Raw genomic sequence first — 14,427 nt, forward strand, 5'->3', positions numbered from 1 at the left:
ATCACTACGATGTGGCGCCCACCCAGACAGGGGACACCGTGACTCTTCAGGACAGCCATTCAAAGGTGAGGATGCTCCCCAGATTCCAATCTTCCTTCAAGCCAGCCTGGAGACCAGAGATTTACCCAGCCCTTCCCGACCACACTCATCCCTCTGGGCATCGATGCTGGTGGAGCGAGGGGTTGTGGGGGTGGTGGGCAGCCACTAGCCCCTGCAGCAGAGGAAAGAGGGCAGCCCCTCCCAGGTGTACTGGGGTGAAAAGTGTTCCCCAAATTCATATCCTCACCAGAACCTCAGAATGTAACCTTTTTTTTTTTTAAGACACAGTCTCGGCCAGCCACAGTGGCTCATGCCTGTAATGCCAGCACTCTGGGAGGCTGAGGCAGGTGGATCACGAGGTCAAGAGTTCAACACAAGCCTGGCCAACATGGTGAAACCCTGTCTCTACTAAGAATACAAAAGTTAGCTGAGCGTGGTGGCAGGCACCTGTAATCCCAGCTACTCGGGAGGCTGAGGCAGGAGAATCGCTTGAATCCAGGAGGCAGAGGTTGCAGTGAGCCGAGATCGCACCGCTGTACTCCAGCCTGGGCAACAGTGCGAGACACTGTCTCGAAAAAAGAAAAAAAATTTTAAAAAGACAGGCTCTCATTTTGTCGCCCAGGCAGGAGTGCAGTGGAGTGATCAAGGCTTACTGCAGCCTCAACCTCCCAGGCTCAAGCGATCCTCCCACCTCAGCCTCTGGAGTAACTGGGACCACAAGCATGCACCATCATGCACAGCTAATTTTTATTTTTAATTTTTGAGACGGAGTCTCGCTCTATCACTCAGGCTGGAGGGCAGTGGCACGATCTCGGCTCACTGCAAGCTCCGCCTCCCAGGTTCACGCCATTCTCCTGCCTCAGCCTCCCGAGTAGTTGGGACTACAGGCGCCCGCCACCACGCCGGGCTAATTTTTGGATTTTTAGTAGAGACGAGGTTTCACCATGTTAGCCAGGATGGTCTCAATCTCCTGACCTCGTGATCCGCCTGCCTTGGCCTCCCAAAGTGCTGGGATTACAGGCGTGAGTCACCATGCCTGGCTGTTTTTTTAAATTATTATTTTAGAGACAGGGTCTCATCATGTTGCCCAGGTGGTCTCAAACTCCTGGGCTCAAGTGATCCTTCCACCCCAGCCTCCCAAAGCACTGGGATTACAGGAGTGCACCACCATGCCTGGCCAGAACTTGACCTTATTTAGAAATAGGGTCTTTAGAGACTGGTAAGATGAAGTCATAGAAAGAGTGAGGTGGGCCCTAACTCCAATACGACAGAGTCCTTGTGAGAACACACAGAGGCAGAGACGCAGGGAGAAGATGGCCATGTGACAATGGAGGCAGAGACTGGGGTGAGGCGGCCTCAGGCCAAGGACATCCAGGATCCACAGCCCCACCAGATGCTGGGAAGGCAGGAGGATCCTCCCCGAGTGTGGGTGGGATGCGGCTCTGCCAGCACCTTGACTTGGACTCTGGCCCCCAGGGCTGAGCAACAATAAACGTCTGTGGTTAAACCACTGGGTCTGCAGTGCCTTCCTCCAGCAGCCCTGGGAGATGCTCCGGCCTGGGGGCAGGAGACGAAGCTGGCGTGACACACGCGCCCTGCTCAGCCCCTGACCAGTTCCCTTGTGACCCCTTGGGTCTACCGTGGTGCACAGCCTCTCCTTCATCTTCACCCTGATCAGCCCCAGCACAGCAGGCCTCACCCAGCAGACAGGCGGTGGCAAACGGGCCACAGACCCCACAGCAGCTCCGGCACGCCCCCAAAGACATCCAGAGCAAATACATGTCACGTAGCAGGGGCAGCCAGCGCGAGGGCACTCACAGGCTTCTCCACTGGCACTCTGTTGTAGTAGCGGATGCAGTCCTTTCCCAGGAAGTCAAATTCCACCACATGTTGGCAGCCATCGGCCTCTGGGTGCAGCTGGACGTGCTCCACGCGGAGGGAACAGCAGCCCACGGTGTCAGCCACCTCACCGTCCTCCTTCTCGTTTCCTGCTCTCAGCGCCAGCTAGTTGGTGGGGAATGGTCAAAATGGGTGGTGCGTGCACATGCACACCACACACACAGACATGCCACACACACAGACACGCCACACACAGACACGCCACACACACAGGCACGCCACACACAGACACGCCACACACACGCACGCCACACACAGACACGCCACACACACAGACACGCCACACACAGACACGCCACACACACAGACACGCCACACACAGACACGCCACACACACAGACACGCCACACACAGACACGCCACACACACAGGCACGCCACACACAGGCACGCCACACACAGGCACGCCACACACAGGCACGCCACACACACGCCACACACACGCACGCCACACACAGGCACGCCACACACAGACACGCCACACACAGGCACGCCACACACAGACACGCCACACACACATGCACGCCACACACACATGCACGCCACACACAGACACGCCACACACAGGCACGCCACACACACAGACACGCCACACACACAGACACGCCACACACAGACACGCCACACACAGACACGCCACACACACAGGCATGCCACACACAGGCACGCCACACACACACATGCACACACACACATGCACACACACACATGCACACCACACACACAAGCCACACACACAGGCATGCCACACACAGGCAAGCCACACACACACGTGCACACACACACGTGCACGCCCCCCACACAAGTGCACACACACACAATGCACATGCACACCCTACACACACGTTCACACCCACACACGTGTGCACATGCACACACACTCCCATCAGAATGAGGTTCCACCCCACACACAGGCCCACGTCGCCACACTGCACCATCCAACTGGGCGTCCTCGCCAGGAGAACCAGGACGAAGAGCCGCCAGGAAGCGAGAAGGCCGCGTACCTTATCGATGAAATACAGGGCCACCGCCCGCTGTCTCGTCTTCATTTCCCGAGACTTCCAGTCAGCCTGGTACTGGGAGCGGATCTCGTCCACAAATCCCCGCAGGCGTCGAGCTGTTTCAAACTTCTGCCAAGCTTTCTCCCCCTAAACGAAGAAAATAACAGGAAAGAAAACATTTGCATTCCTGTTAAATAATGGAGGAGGCTGTCAACTCTCCCTCCCCCAAACCTCGCGCTTCTCCACTAGGTGGTGGTGTGGTCAGGGGCTGGGGCAGCAAATCCAGCTGGGTGACGCTGGCAGTGAGCACCCATGCCCACTCCTGGCTTTGGCGTTTGTGGCTGCTGGCACAGCATGACCTCAGCGCGGGCTGGCCGACTCCCAGCCCATCTCAGAAGCCTCTGCCGGCGCCCAGTTTACTCACCTCCCTGCCGGCATCCTCAGGGGGACCTCCCGGGGAGGAAACACCCTGCCAAGCCCTGCGCTCACCTTCAGCTTCGAGCAAGGGTTCAGCATGATGTACTTGATGGAGTTCTGAACGCTCTCGGTCCACGCTGCCAGCCACGTGACAGTGTTATCAGAGCGCACCTCCTTCCACTGGTGCCCCGCCGGCGGCTCGGGGATCTTCGAGTCCCTGCAGCAGAACAATGACCCAAACATAACTTGGAGACCTTTTTCTCTGGAATGCAAGCAAAAGGAGCTGCTCTGGTCAACCATCCCACGTGGTGGCTAGGCTCCTGACCGAGTCCAGCATCAGAGGTGGTCTGCCTGGCAGCTCAGACAAAAGCAGCTGCTCAGTCTACCCTCTGCACACACAGGAAGACCACAGTGCACCAGGAGGCTGGGTGGCCACCCAAGCACGGCACTGCTCTGCACGGACCTCTCAGCACCAACTGGGACGACGAGTGCCCTGCTCCACACAGCCTGGCCACTGGGGGTCCTGCAGGCAGGGTTCCTACTCCACGCTGCTGTCACACAGTACAACACGCGGCCCAGCGGTCCCCTCTCCACCACTTGGAATGTCCCTCCAATAAGTTCAAAACACCTAATGCTACTGGGTCATCCAGACGGTGTGGGATATGAAAACCACACGGAGGTGTCCTTGGCGGGAGAAAGTCTCAGCCACTGCAAGGCGAGGACTTCCGACCCCGTGGGAAGCACCCTGGGAGGGCCGCCCTTGCCCGGCCACACCCGCAGGCTGAGCTCCACAGGAATGGTGTGGGGGTCACCAACCACACGTTTCTCGGTGTGCCTCCCTCTCCCAGGAGGTGAAGAAAAGCCAGCCTCACCCAGGTGGCGGGGGTCCAGCGCCCGCCTGCTGCCCACCCGGCCACACACCTGCTGCAGTTGATAACCACATCCTCTGGCATGATCCTTCGCTTCAACATCCCCATCTTGGGATGGTCTCCACGGCCACGGAACAAGCCAGGCGGCTCAATCTTGAAATTGCCTATTTTTTCTCGGTGACCATCTAAAATACAGTAGCCGAACTCTTGCTGAAGTTTTTCTGCCTCTTCTTTTAGCTTCTGAGTTAATAAAACAGTCAGTGGATATTAGCAGTGAAGAGAAGAGAACAGGCCTCAGTCTCTTGTTGCTAACCCGGGACCACCCTGCTCTGGCTAACTCAGCTGGACCCTCAAAGCCCTTCACAATCCATGGAGGTCGCAGGGGCAGGGGACAGTGCAGGTGGGCTTGCAGGGGGCACCGAGAGCCATGGCCTGGACTCCCCGGCCCCTGCACAGGCTTCGGCTGTTTTAGGCCTGAGCAGTAAAGGCAGGTGGAGGGAGCGTGGCTGCCCACCATGGAGGAGGAGGGCTAAGGGGATCCCTGAGAAGGTCACGTGGACATCACAGCACGGCAGGTTCCTGTTAGATGTAGGGAGGCGCATGGCACAGAACAGCAAGAAGCCGACTGGCCCGCACAAGCCCCGCCCTCAGCCCACGGCCCGTCTGGGAACCCACCCTTGATCAATGATGGTAAATTATCCATTTCAAACCAGGTTTACTCTCAAATGTGCTCTGGGGAAGCGGAACAACACTTAAGCACACGCAGGGGCACTAAGGCTGACGAGAAAAGAGCAGCTTTGTGAGAAGGGGCTTCTCTAAGGCCACAGGCCTTTCTCAGCCTTTGGGCCAGGCCGGCCTCTCATTCCCAGGGGCCACTTCAGGTCACACAACGCTCGAGGCAGCCCGACCTGCTTCTCCTCCCTGGTCAGGACTTTCCGGGCTGCGGCCTTGTCCACAAAGTATCTGTGGATCTCCGTGAAGTCACACTTGTCCAGGCTCTTGATGACTTCCCTCTCTTCCACCGTCATTTCCTGCACAAACCACAGACACACGCTCTCACCACGTCTGAAGGACAGACGCGCTCTCACCACGTCTGAAGGACAGACACGCGCTCTCACCACGTCTGACGGACAGACACGCGCTCTCACCACGTCTGACGGACAGACACGCGCTCTCACCATGTCTGACGGACAGACACGCGCTCTCACCATGTCTGACGGACAGAAACGCGCTCTCACCATGTCTGACGGAGGCATGCGTGTGACAGGCAGAACGTGCACACAGTCCTGCGGCCCCGTGAATAGAGCCTCTCCCCGCAGACCCCACAGATAGAGCTGGTTCTGTTATTGCAGGCGTGGAGTGGGGTGGGGCAGCTGAGGGCACAGTTCTCCAAAAGCAACTTCACAACAAGTCGGTAGTAAAACTGGCTAAAACCTTTGACCCAGTAATTCCACTTTGAGATCCATCCTAAATAAACTCTCCGGTATGAAAACCAGGATGACGACGGCACTAAGGGCAACTGCAGAAACTCCATGACCGGACAGAGCAGGATAAATGGTCGGGAGCTCATTTGGTGAATGTGACGGGATTACCAAGGGCAAAGTCTCAGTCCATACGTGCTGCTGCAACAAAACCTCGGGGACTGGTCAGTTATAAATCACAGTCACGGCTCTGGGGTCTGGAAGGCTAGGATCAGGGTCCCAGCATTTGACATCTATGGAGGGCCCAGTCCCTGCTTCTGAGAGGGTGCCCTGAAGGCTGTCCTCACACAGTGGAGGGGGACAGAAGCTAGAAGGGGCCCAGCTAATTCCACCCAGCCCTGCCCTAAGGCCCTAAATTAATCCTAAGGGCTGCAGCAAGGCGGAGTCCTCACAGCCCAATCAGCTCCTAAAGGCCCTCCCTCTGTCCTGTGGTGCTGGGATTCAGTTTCAAGGTGAATTTTGGAAAGCGCAGCAGAAAACAGCTCGATGATGATCTACCCGTGTGGAGACTAAACAGGATAAAATGCTAAGTGGGGAAAACATTACATGCACACTGATCACACTCACACAAAAACTAGTGCCCAGGAAAAGCCAGGACACGGGAACAGGAGACACTGACCTGAGGGAGAGCCGCAGATCACAGGCAACTGTTTCTCCTTTCATTTCCTACACAACAAAAACTCTGCACAGCCCATGGCCAAAAGCCCAGGCTTGCGGGCACCAGCTCACGGTCCCAGTCCAGGCTCGGCCACTTAGGCATGTGAGACCTCAGGAGCTGCTGCTAAACGTGTCTCGCTGTGGGATGGGGACGATTCGCCTCTTCCGAGGAGCTCAGGTACGACACCATCTGTACCGGGATGGAGCCCTGCTCGGCCACAACCACGGGCTCAGGGTCCGTCCCTGTGTCTCCCGGGGCCGTCGGATCTGCCACCCACTCCTGTTCTGCTGCTGTGTGACACTGCCTCCCTTCCTAGCTCTGCTAGTGACTGAAAGAAGTGCTGACCAGGGGGACAATGAGGACGCCGGGCAGCTGGCGCCACCTCACAAAGCTGTCGTGACAGGCAGGGGGGTGGCATCAGGACAGAGGAAGAGGGTCCAGAAGCGGAGCCCACACAGGGGACAAGGAAGCACAGGCTCCAGCAGCTGGCTCGGGACAGTCAGACACCCACATGCAAAGCACAAGCCTCGGCCTCTACCCCACACCGTAACCACAATTAACTCAGAGTTGCACCTAAACCAAGCCGACCTCGATGGGAACCTAAAACCGAAACTTCTAGGAAAAACACAGGAGGAAATCTCTGTGCTGCTGAATTCAGCAGATTTCTTAGACAAAACAACAAAAGCACAACCTGTGACAAAACACGAAATGTGGGACCTCATCAGTATTCCGAACTCCTGACCTTCCAAAGACGTTGTTAAGAGAACGCAAATAGAAACTACAAACACCGTAAAAGATTTTTGCAAATCATATTTCTGATAATGGACTTAAAACAGGACACAAAAGTACTCACCATAAAAGATCGATAAACTGAATAACTAAGTTACGATTTTCTGTTTGGAGACCTCACTGAGAAGCAAAAAGGCAAAGTCTGGGAGATGATATTCACAGCACGTGCATCCAACAAAGAACCCGCATCCAGAATGCGTTTTTAGAACTTCGATAAATTAGCGAGGAATATGCAAGCAACTCAATTTTTTAAACAGACAAAAGTTCACGAAAGAAAATAGTGAAATGACACATCGGTACACCAAAAGATGCTTAATATCACTAGTCATTAGGGAAATGCAAACCCCACCCACGGTGAGGTGTCACTTTGTGCCCACTAGAAAGGTGCCTCACACCCGTGGCAGGCGTGTGGACGGTTCAGCCTGGTGTTTCTAGTAAGCTGGACACACGTGTAGCCCGTGACCCAGCAATTTCACCCCAAGTCCTGTCAGAGGCAACTCACACGTATGTGCCCTCACCCATGTGGGAATGTTCATGGCAGGTTTACACATGCAAAGGCCTAAAACAGGAATTAATCGAACACCCACGAATAGGGAAATGGACTAGCATGAGTCACACAACAGAGGAAACGCGACCCAGCCAGAGCCAGGCAGATGCTGCGGGACAAGCAAGTCAGGGGCGAGCCTCGCAGGTGTGGTGCAGACAGAAACCCCGGAGGGCACAGAGCCCGCGGCACATACATAAAACCAGTCAGGCCGTGGGCGAAGGGCAGTCACCTTGAAAATGAGCAAGGAAAAAACCTTGAGGCAGCACCCTTCCCTCCAAACAGCTTCTCGCCAAACGTGTCTTCCTGGGGGCTGGGAAATGGCATGCGGCCTCCTCCACTCTCCTTCTATGCCAGACCCCTGTCCTTTCAGTGGTCCATGGGGTAAAGCGACCACAAATCAGGCTCCACACCCACAGCCTGCCTGGGAAGGGAAAGGTCTGAGGTGAACTAGGCTGGACACACTGGTACCGCCTATGGTACCAGCTACTCAGGAGGCTGAGACAGGAGGATGGCTTGAGCCCAGGAGCTCGAAGCTGCAAAGAGCCATGATCGCACCTGTGAGTGGTCACACAGGGGCCACTGAGAACTTGCAAGGGGCGTCCAGAGGCAGCACTGCAGAACCGCAGGCGCCTGGCCAGCCAGGTCCAGGACAGCTGTGGCGGCCGCCCAGGGTACCTACCTTTCGCCAGTCATTGAAGAAGTTCTTCCGGAAAACCTCCTTTGTTGTGTACTCATGATCTAACATCCTCCCATAAAAAGTGGCGACCTCCTCCGCTACCACGCTCAATCTCACAGGCTTTCCTGCAGGCATCCAAAGACACATCGCATGAGAGAGCGGCCACAGGCTCGGCCTCCAGCTGACATGACTTCATTGCTTTAAACTACGCTTTCGTGCGTACTATGCCAAAAACAAGAAGCTAGGCCTTATTGTGTAAGTTCAGAAGCATGTTCTGCATGACACACGACAATCAACCTGCGTGGAGGTGACAACCACAGTGATCTTGGAGTGGGTCGTGAGAATGCTGCAGAAGATTTCAGGCGCTACTGATTTCTCCTCCTTTAGTACTTAACTTTGCTACTACATTTATATTACATGAAAATGGAACACGTACAATTTTAAAACACAGCAATTTCCACAAAATTACACAAGCAAAATAAAAGTTAAGGCTTCAAAGCAGAAAACTGAATAACTGTAGGTGTAACATTTTACAACTCTGCCGGCCTCTGTCCCACCATTCCCTGCATTTTATTGTAAGATCAGTGTGGTTTAGAGATGCGGGGGGTGAGCTGGGACCAGGCGAGCAGAGTGAGAGGCTCGTGGCGGGAACGAGGGTGTTCACCAGGAATTCTTTCAACTGCACGTCTGAAAAGCTTTCATAAGAAGATTTTAGAGAAATAAATGTGTAATCATTTGGTAACAAGGAAGAAGGCATTCCTGATAAACAGCAGCAATCCTTCCCCAAACTAGTTTCTCAGGACAGAGGACGAGAGGCCCCGAGGCCAGCAGCACAGGCCCGAGGGGCTCAGCTCCCGCTGCCCCTCTGTGGAGGCTTGGCCCCACTGGGCCCCACGCAACACCACTGCTCCCCGGACTGTCCACCATGGCCCTGCACAGGCAGCCCTCGCCTGCCACGTCCCTCCTGGCCAGGGAGGTCCTGCAGGGCCGCTGTGGGGCAGGTGAGGCGGCCACTACACCAGGCCAGGGTCACAGCACAAGACACTAGTAAGGCCCCATGGCCTCCCATGGGCAGCCCCCACAGGCACAGCTAGAACCTCTGTCCCTGTGGAAGCTCCAGTATTGCTTCGGAGAAACAGGCTTTGAACAAAACATTTCATCAAAGGAGCTCAGCGAACTCAGGTGTGCATGTGTGGAAGCTCCAGTCCAGCTCGGAAAAACAGGCTTTGAACAAAAAATTGCATCAAAGGAGCTCAGCGAACTCAGGTGTGCATGTGACTGGGCAGGGGGCCCACAGGAGGACTGGCTCGAGGGGCACAGCATGGCGTGGGGGCCCACCCTGGGGGAGAAGAGGTTTGCTTTTCTTAGAAGGATGCCTTCTAGCAGAGATGAAGAAAATGGGCTGAAGCAGCTAAAATCAGCAGCACAAGAGCCAAGCCGAAGCTCCTCGGCCCTGGGGTAGAGAGGAGGGCTCAAGGGCAGGAGGGGTGTGTGGGCCCTGATGACCCAGAGCCCTGGGGTCCTGCCTCTGAGGGTGGCTCAGTGCTCATGTCAACCACAGGCTCCGCTTCTTGCTGAGAATCACAAGCTGGGGTCAAGTGACTGCCTACACACAGTGTACGTACTGTGTATACTCAGAACACACAGGGAACACAGTGGTGCAGGGGGAGGAAGGGGAGGTGGGCCTTGCCCAGAGGGTCCTGGACACAACAGGTACAGCCAGTGCAGGCTCAGCAGGAAAGGCAGGGACAGGAGCCCCCGAACTGCTGCCCTCTGAGCATGGGTCAGTCGGTCAGCAGCCCCCACGCATCACCTGCAAGAAGAAGGCACAGAGCGCTCATAGCCGAAACCTGCAGCGGGGCTGAGGGAGTGAGCCGGATGCCCACCAGGAGCCCACGGCCAGGGAGCCAAGCGCAGGCTGGGGAGGAGCGGCTCCCTGCATCCTTACCGTCATAGAAGAAACGCACTCCATCGGGAAGGGGCTCGTATGGGGGTGCGAAGTACGGGCCCTTGTGCTCCAGCTGCCTCCACTTCACCCCGTCTTCGTGCTTCTCCTCCTCCCACCTAAAGATGGAGACAGGACGTGTCACTCTCCTGGGCCAGGCCCTGCATGAGCCTCTTCCCCGCTCCCACGGTAGCCCCTCCCTGTGGCTCCTAGCAGGCGAGCAGTGTGGCCTCCACCCCACGGCAGGCGAGCAGTGTGGCCTCCACCTCACGGGGGAGGAAAACAAGGCCTGCAGAGGGAGGCAACCCCACCTGACCTCAGACCCCGTGCCCGTGCACCCACCCATGCCCCCACCCGCAGAGGCCCGTGTGCTGTTGAGTCACGGATCCCACCAAGCCCAGCTAAGCGGGAAAGGCAACGTGCCTCTCCCAGGCTCTAGGGCCTCTCCCCAGTTGGGTCCCTTCAGAGCCGGTCTAGAATCCTCGGGAACCTCTCCATGGGACCGTTTCATTTGCTAAATAAAGGACCTGGCTGCTTAGGAGAGAGCCCTGCCTCCGAGGAGCTGGGTGAGCGGGGGGCCAGCAGTGCAGCCAGTGGAGAGGCACCACAGCAGGGCGCAGGACCGCTGCCCACAGAGGATCGGGCAGGGTGGAGGAGGCTGGGCAGGGAGGGCAGGCCCTGAAGCCAGAAGCCTCAGGGGTTTTCAAGGAAGGGCTCCTTTTTGTAAGGCACTAACACAATGAGGCTCCACGGGGCTCCCTGCCAAGGTCCCCCTCCCCAGGGCGCCCCCTCCTGGCAAGCCCAGCTCTGGAGGTTGGGGGTTGGGGGGTTGAGGGGACACAGCCAGCGTGGCGACTACAGCCCATCCTAACTCTCCAGGCCAGTCATCATCTATCCACTGAGGCTCCAGGCAAGCCCAAGCCTGCCCTGAGCCAGCACTGCACTGGGTCCTGTGGATGCAGATCACCAAAACCCATCCATACGAAGGGCTCAACTGAACCTAGACACTGAGATGGGCCTGGGAGAAGAGGAGCGAGACGGGGCGTGGCTGGCAGGCAGTGGGCAGGCTCAGTCAGCAGGCCTGCGGAAAGAGCAAGTCCAGCACCCAGGATGGCCAGTGCAAAGGCCTCAGTGGGAGAGGCTTTAGCGGGAGGGTGGGAGCGCCATCAGAATGGAGAAGAGTGAGATGGGCACGCCTTCTGAGCCTCCCCCAGAAGCACAAGGACAGAAGGTTCCAGAGCACACCCCCACCTGCCAGAGCCAGGAGACCTGCACGTGACCCCACCCAGGTAGTGCTGTTGGGGGCCTGGTGGGCCTGGTCGGCTGGGATGAGTGTCTTCAGAGCAACGGGAAGTCTCTGAAGGGTCTGAGAGGGGAAAGCATGTGCGACAGACATTTCTGAAAGGGTCTTTCTGGCTGTTTCTTCAGAGGAGGGAATGGGCAAGGTTAGAAGAGGTAGAGACGGAGCTGATAAAGTAGGGAGAAGTTAATGGGCTCAAGAACCTTCCAGGGTGGAGCCGGGCACAGTGGCTCACGCCTGTAATCCCAGCACTTTGGGAGGCTGAAGCAGGCTCAGGAGCTCAAGGCCAGCCTGGCCAACATGGCAAAAGTACAAAAAAACTAGCTGGCAGATACTGCAGGCAGCTGGAGTCTGGAGGGAGAGTCGGGCGGAGGGGGATTCTGCTGACTCTGCAGAGCTTTTCCACGTCAGGTGAGACCAGCCTCACCTTTCTTACAGGTTTTAGGAGTTCAAGAGAGCCCACCAGCCCTAATACAGCATGTCTAGGGTGGGGCTGATAGGAGGCTGCACCACTAAGTGCCCTGAAGGATGCAAACCTAGACAACGCCTTCTTAGAGAATAAGGGAAGATGGATCATGTCGGGTGTGAGAAAATGTGAAACCACATGTATCTCAGAACTAACTGATAAGAGCCAGGCGCAGTGACTCACGCCTGTAATACCAGCACTCTGGGAGGCCGAGGCGGGCGGATCACTTGAGGCCAGGAGTTGGAGACCTGCCTGGCCAAAATGGCAAAACCCCCGTCTCTGCTAAAAATACAAAAATTAGCTAGGCATGGTGGCGGGCGCCTGTAATCCCAGCTACTCAGGAGGCTGAGGCAGGATAATCACTTGAACCCAGGAAGCAGAGGTTGCAGTGAGTTGAAATTGTACCACTGCACTCCAGCCTGGGTGACAGGGCAAGACTTTGTCTCAAAAAATAATAATAAAAATAAAAATAAAGAACTGACTGACAGTAACCCTGACTGCCAAATTCTTCACAAAGCCTCTAGGGTAGTGAGATGAAGACACTGAGGTGAAACAACTTGCTGGCCAGCGGCCAGGCAGGGCTGCAGCGCTGCGTGTGCACTCAAGCCCAACTGAGGGCTGCACGTTGTAGTGACATTCTTTCACCCCTGCAGAGATCAGGGTACCAAGCACCACCATCAGACGCAAGCTGGCTTTCAAAGCCAGAGACCTTGCTCCAAACCCACCTGTCCCACCCAGGCGACTGCAGCTCAGCAGCACTTTTTGGAGAGCACCTACCTGCCTGTGCACCCTGGGAGAGATATGCCTCAGTGCAGGGCCCACAGCCAGCCCCAGCTCCACACGCAGGCCAGAACTCCCTCCTCCCAAGACACCCTCCCCCATCTGGGCTCTCTTTGGGTCCCAAGCTCCTGCAGGCAGACAGGACATTTCTGCAGCATGGCCTTGGGTAGCTGTGCAGGCCCTCAGCTGTGAATGGGTATGCTGATAGCGCACCACCAGGTCACAGAGACATGCCACGCTGGAAGCATTAAGTGAATGATGGTAAACCGCGAGAACTGGCGGGAACTCCTGCAGGATCTCCCACGCACCAGTGAGGCTGTCAACTCTCCAGCTCTTCGGAAACCTCCAGCATTTCATGCGCAGAGACCCATCCCCATGCGGCTACCCCAGGCCCAGTATGCGCCGGCAGGGCTTCTCACATGTCCCCCAGGAAAGCGCCTGGGACCACCAACGGCCACCAGGGCCACTGGATCCATGCGGCGTGTGCCGGGTGATGTAGATATGACAGTGAGTGCCCGCGGTCATGCAGAATCGGTCCTGGAGACAACCCGGGAACCGACTCCAGGAAAGAGCGGGTCTCAGAAGACCACGCACAGCAACATAAGCTTTTTATAAAGTACCTAACCAAACCCTACCGTGTTGAGGCCCAGGCACAGCTACACAAATGATGAAACCACAAGCGGAAAAAAAAAGGGGAGATTTCCCCAAATAGGGTTGGTGGGGTGGTGCCTGGGGAAGCAGGGGCGACGTCATGGCGGGGCCTGTACATCCCAGGCAGGAGGCGGGCCGGTCACACCGCGGCACGCATGCTCTCCTGGCCCGACTTTTGGGAAAACCGGAAGCAGGGCAAGGCCGTCCCACGAGGTCTGTCACTCCCCTTTCTGGACCTACCCCAGCCCGGTGCTCAGGGCCCTCGCCCCTGCTCACTGGGCCACCTTACCTGGCTCCACTGCCCTTCTGCGTCCTGCGCGAGTCCGGGACACCCCGGGAGGCCGGGCGGCGGGGGACCTCCCCGAGCAGCGTCAGAGCCGCCCGGAGCCGCAGCAGCCGCACCACGCGCATCTGCCAGCCTCTGGGAAAGGGCGACAAGCTGGGCCCCGCCCCGGCGGCCGGCCCCGCCCCCGAGCGCGGCCTCCGCCCCCAGCGGCGCTCATCCCAAGGCTGGGCGGTCTAAGCCTGCACGAGGTTGCGGCAGCGGGACCACTGACTGTCCTGCCGGCCTCCCCCCGGTTTCCCTGCCTTCGTGGTCCAGCGCCGCGCCCCTTCACGCTGGGGCGGGGACCTAGATCCAAACCCAGTCCCACTGACCTCTGCAGCACAGGGCTGGCTGTCAGGATGCCCCACAGCTCACACGACCAGGCCAGTGAACTCCTGCCCAGGGCTTGCACACAGCTCTCTCCCAGAGCCTCTGAGGGCAGGGGCACCTGGCAGGTCCTTCCTAAGTACATGCTCTGCTGCTCGGGAGAAGGGACCTCACAGGCTCAGATGGCCCCCTACCTCATCCCCTACAAACAGCAGCACTTCCAGGACACAGAAACCAGCAGAAGCACCTGCTATCCAG

At 57.2% G+C, this 14,427-nt stretch overlaps 1 protein-coding gene across 6 annotated transcripts in view; it reads right to left on the minus strand.

Moving 5' to 3' along the window:
- The window catches only part of TOP1MT (DNA topoisomerase I mitochondrial), a 31,026-nt gene extending 17,056 nt beyond the window's left edge, over window positions 1-13,970 (minus strand). For 2 of the 6 annotated variants that reach the window (XM_063669175.1, XM_063669174.1), the window contains exons 1-7: window positions 13,807-13,951; window positions 10,324-10,439; window positions 8,379-8,500; window positions 4,277-4,464; window positions 3,428-3,572; window positions 2,942-3,085; window positions 1,858-2,043 (exon numbers count right to left, since the gene is read on the minus strand). In XM_063669175.1, coding sequence (XP_063525245.1) covers window positions 1,858-2,043; window positions 2,942-3,085; window positions 3,428-3,572; window positions 4,277-4,464; window positions 8,379-8,500; window positions 10,324-10,439; window positions 13,807-13,928 — 1,023 coding nt within the window. In that variant the 5' untranslated portion in view covers window positions 13,929-13,951. Of the gene's footprint in view, window positions 1-1,857; window positions 2,044-2,941; window positions 3,086-3,427; window positions 3,573-4,276; window positions 4,465-5,132; window positions 5,256-8,378; window positions 8,501-10,323; window positions 10,440-13,501 lie in introns of all 6 variants that reach the window. The other 4 variants (XM_063669172.1, XM_054497913.2, XM_054497912.2 and 1 more) reach the window with 4 other exon arrangements.
- Between the last annotated feature and the right edge of the window lie 457 nt (window positions 13,971-14,427).

This window comes from Pongo pygmaeus, chromosome 7 (genome assembly GCF_028885625.2).
Source record: "Pongo pygmaeus isolate AG05252 chromosome 7, NHGRI_mPonPyg2-v2.0_pri, whole genome shotgun sequence".
In the NCBI taxonomy this organism is placed as follows: Eukaryota; Metazoa; Chordata; class Mammalia; order Primates; family Hominidae; genus Pongo; species Pongo pygmaeus.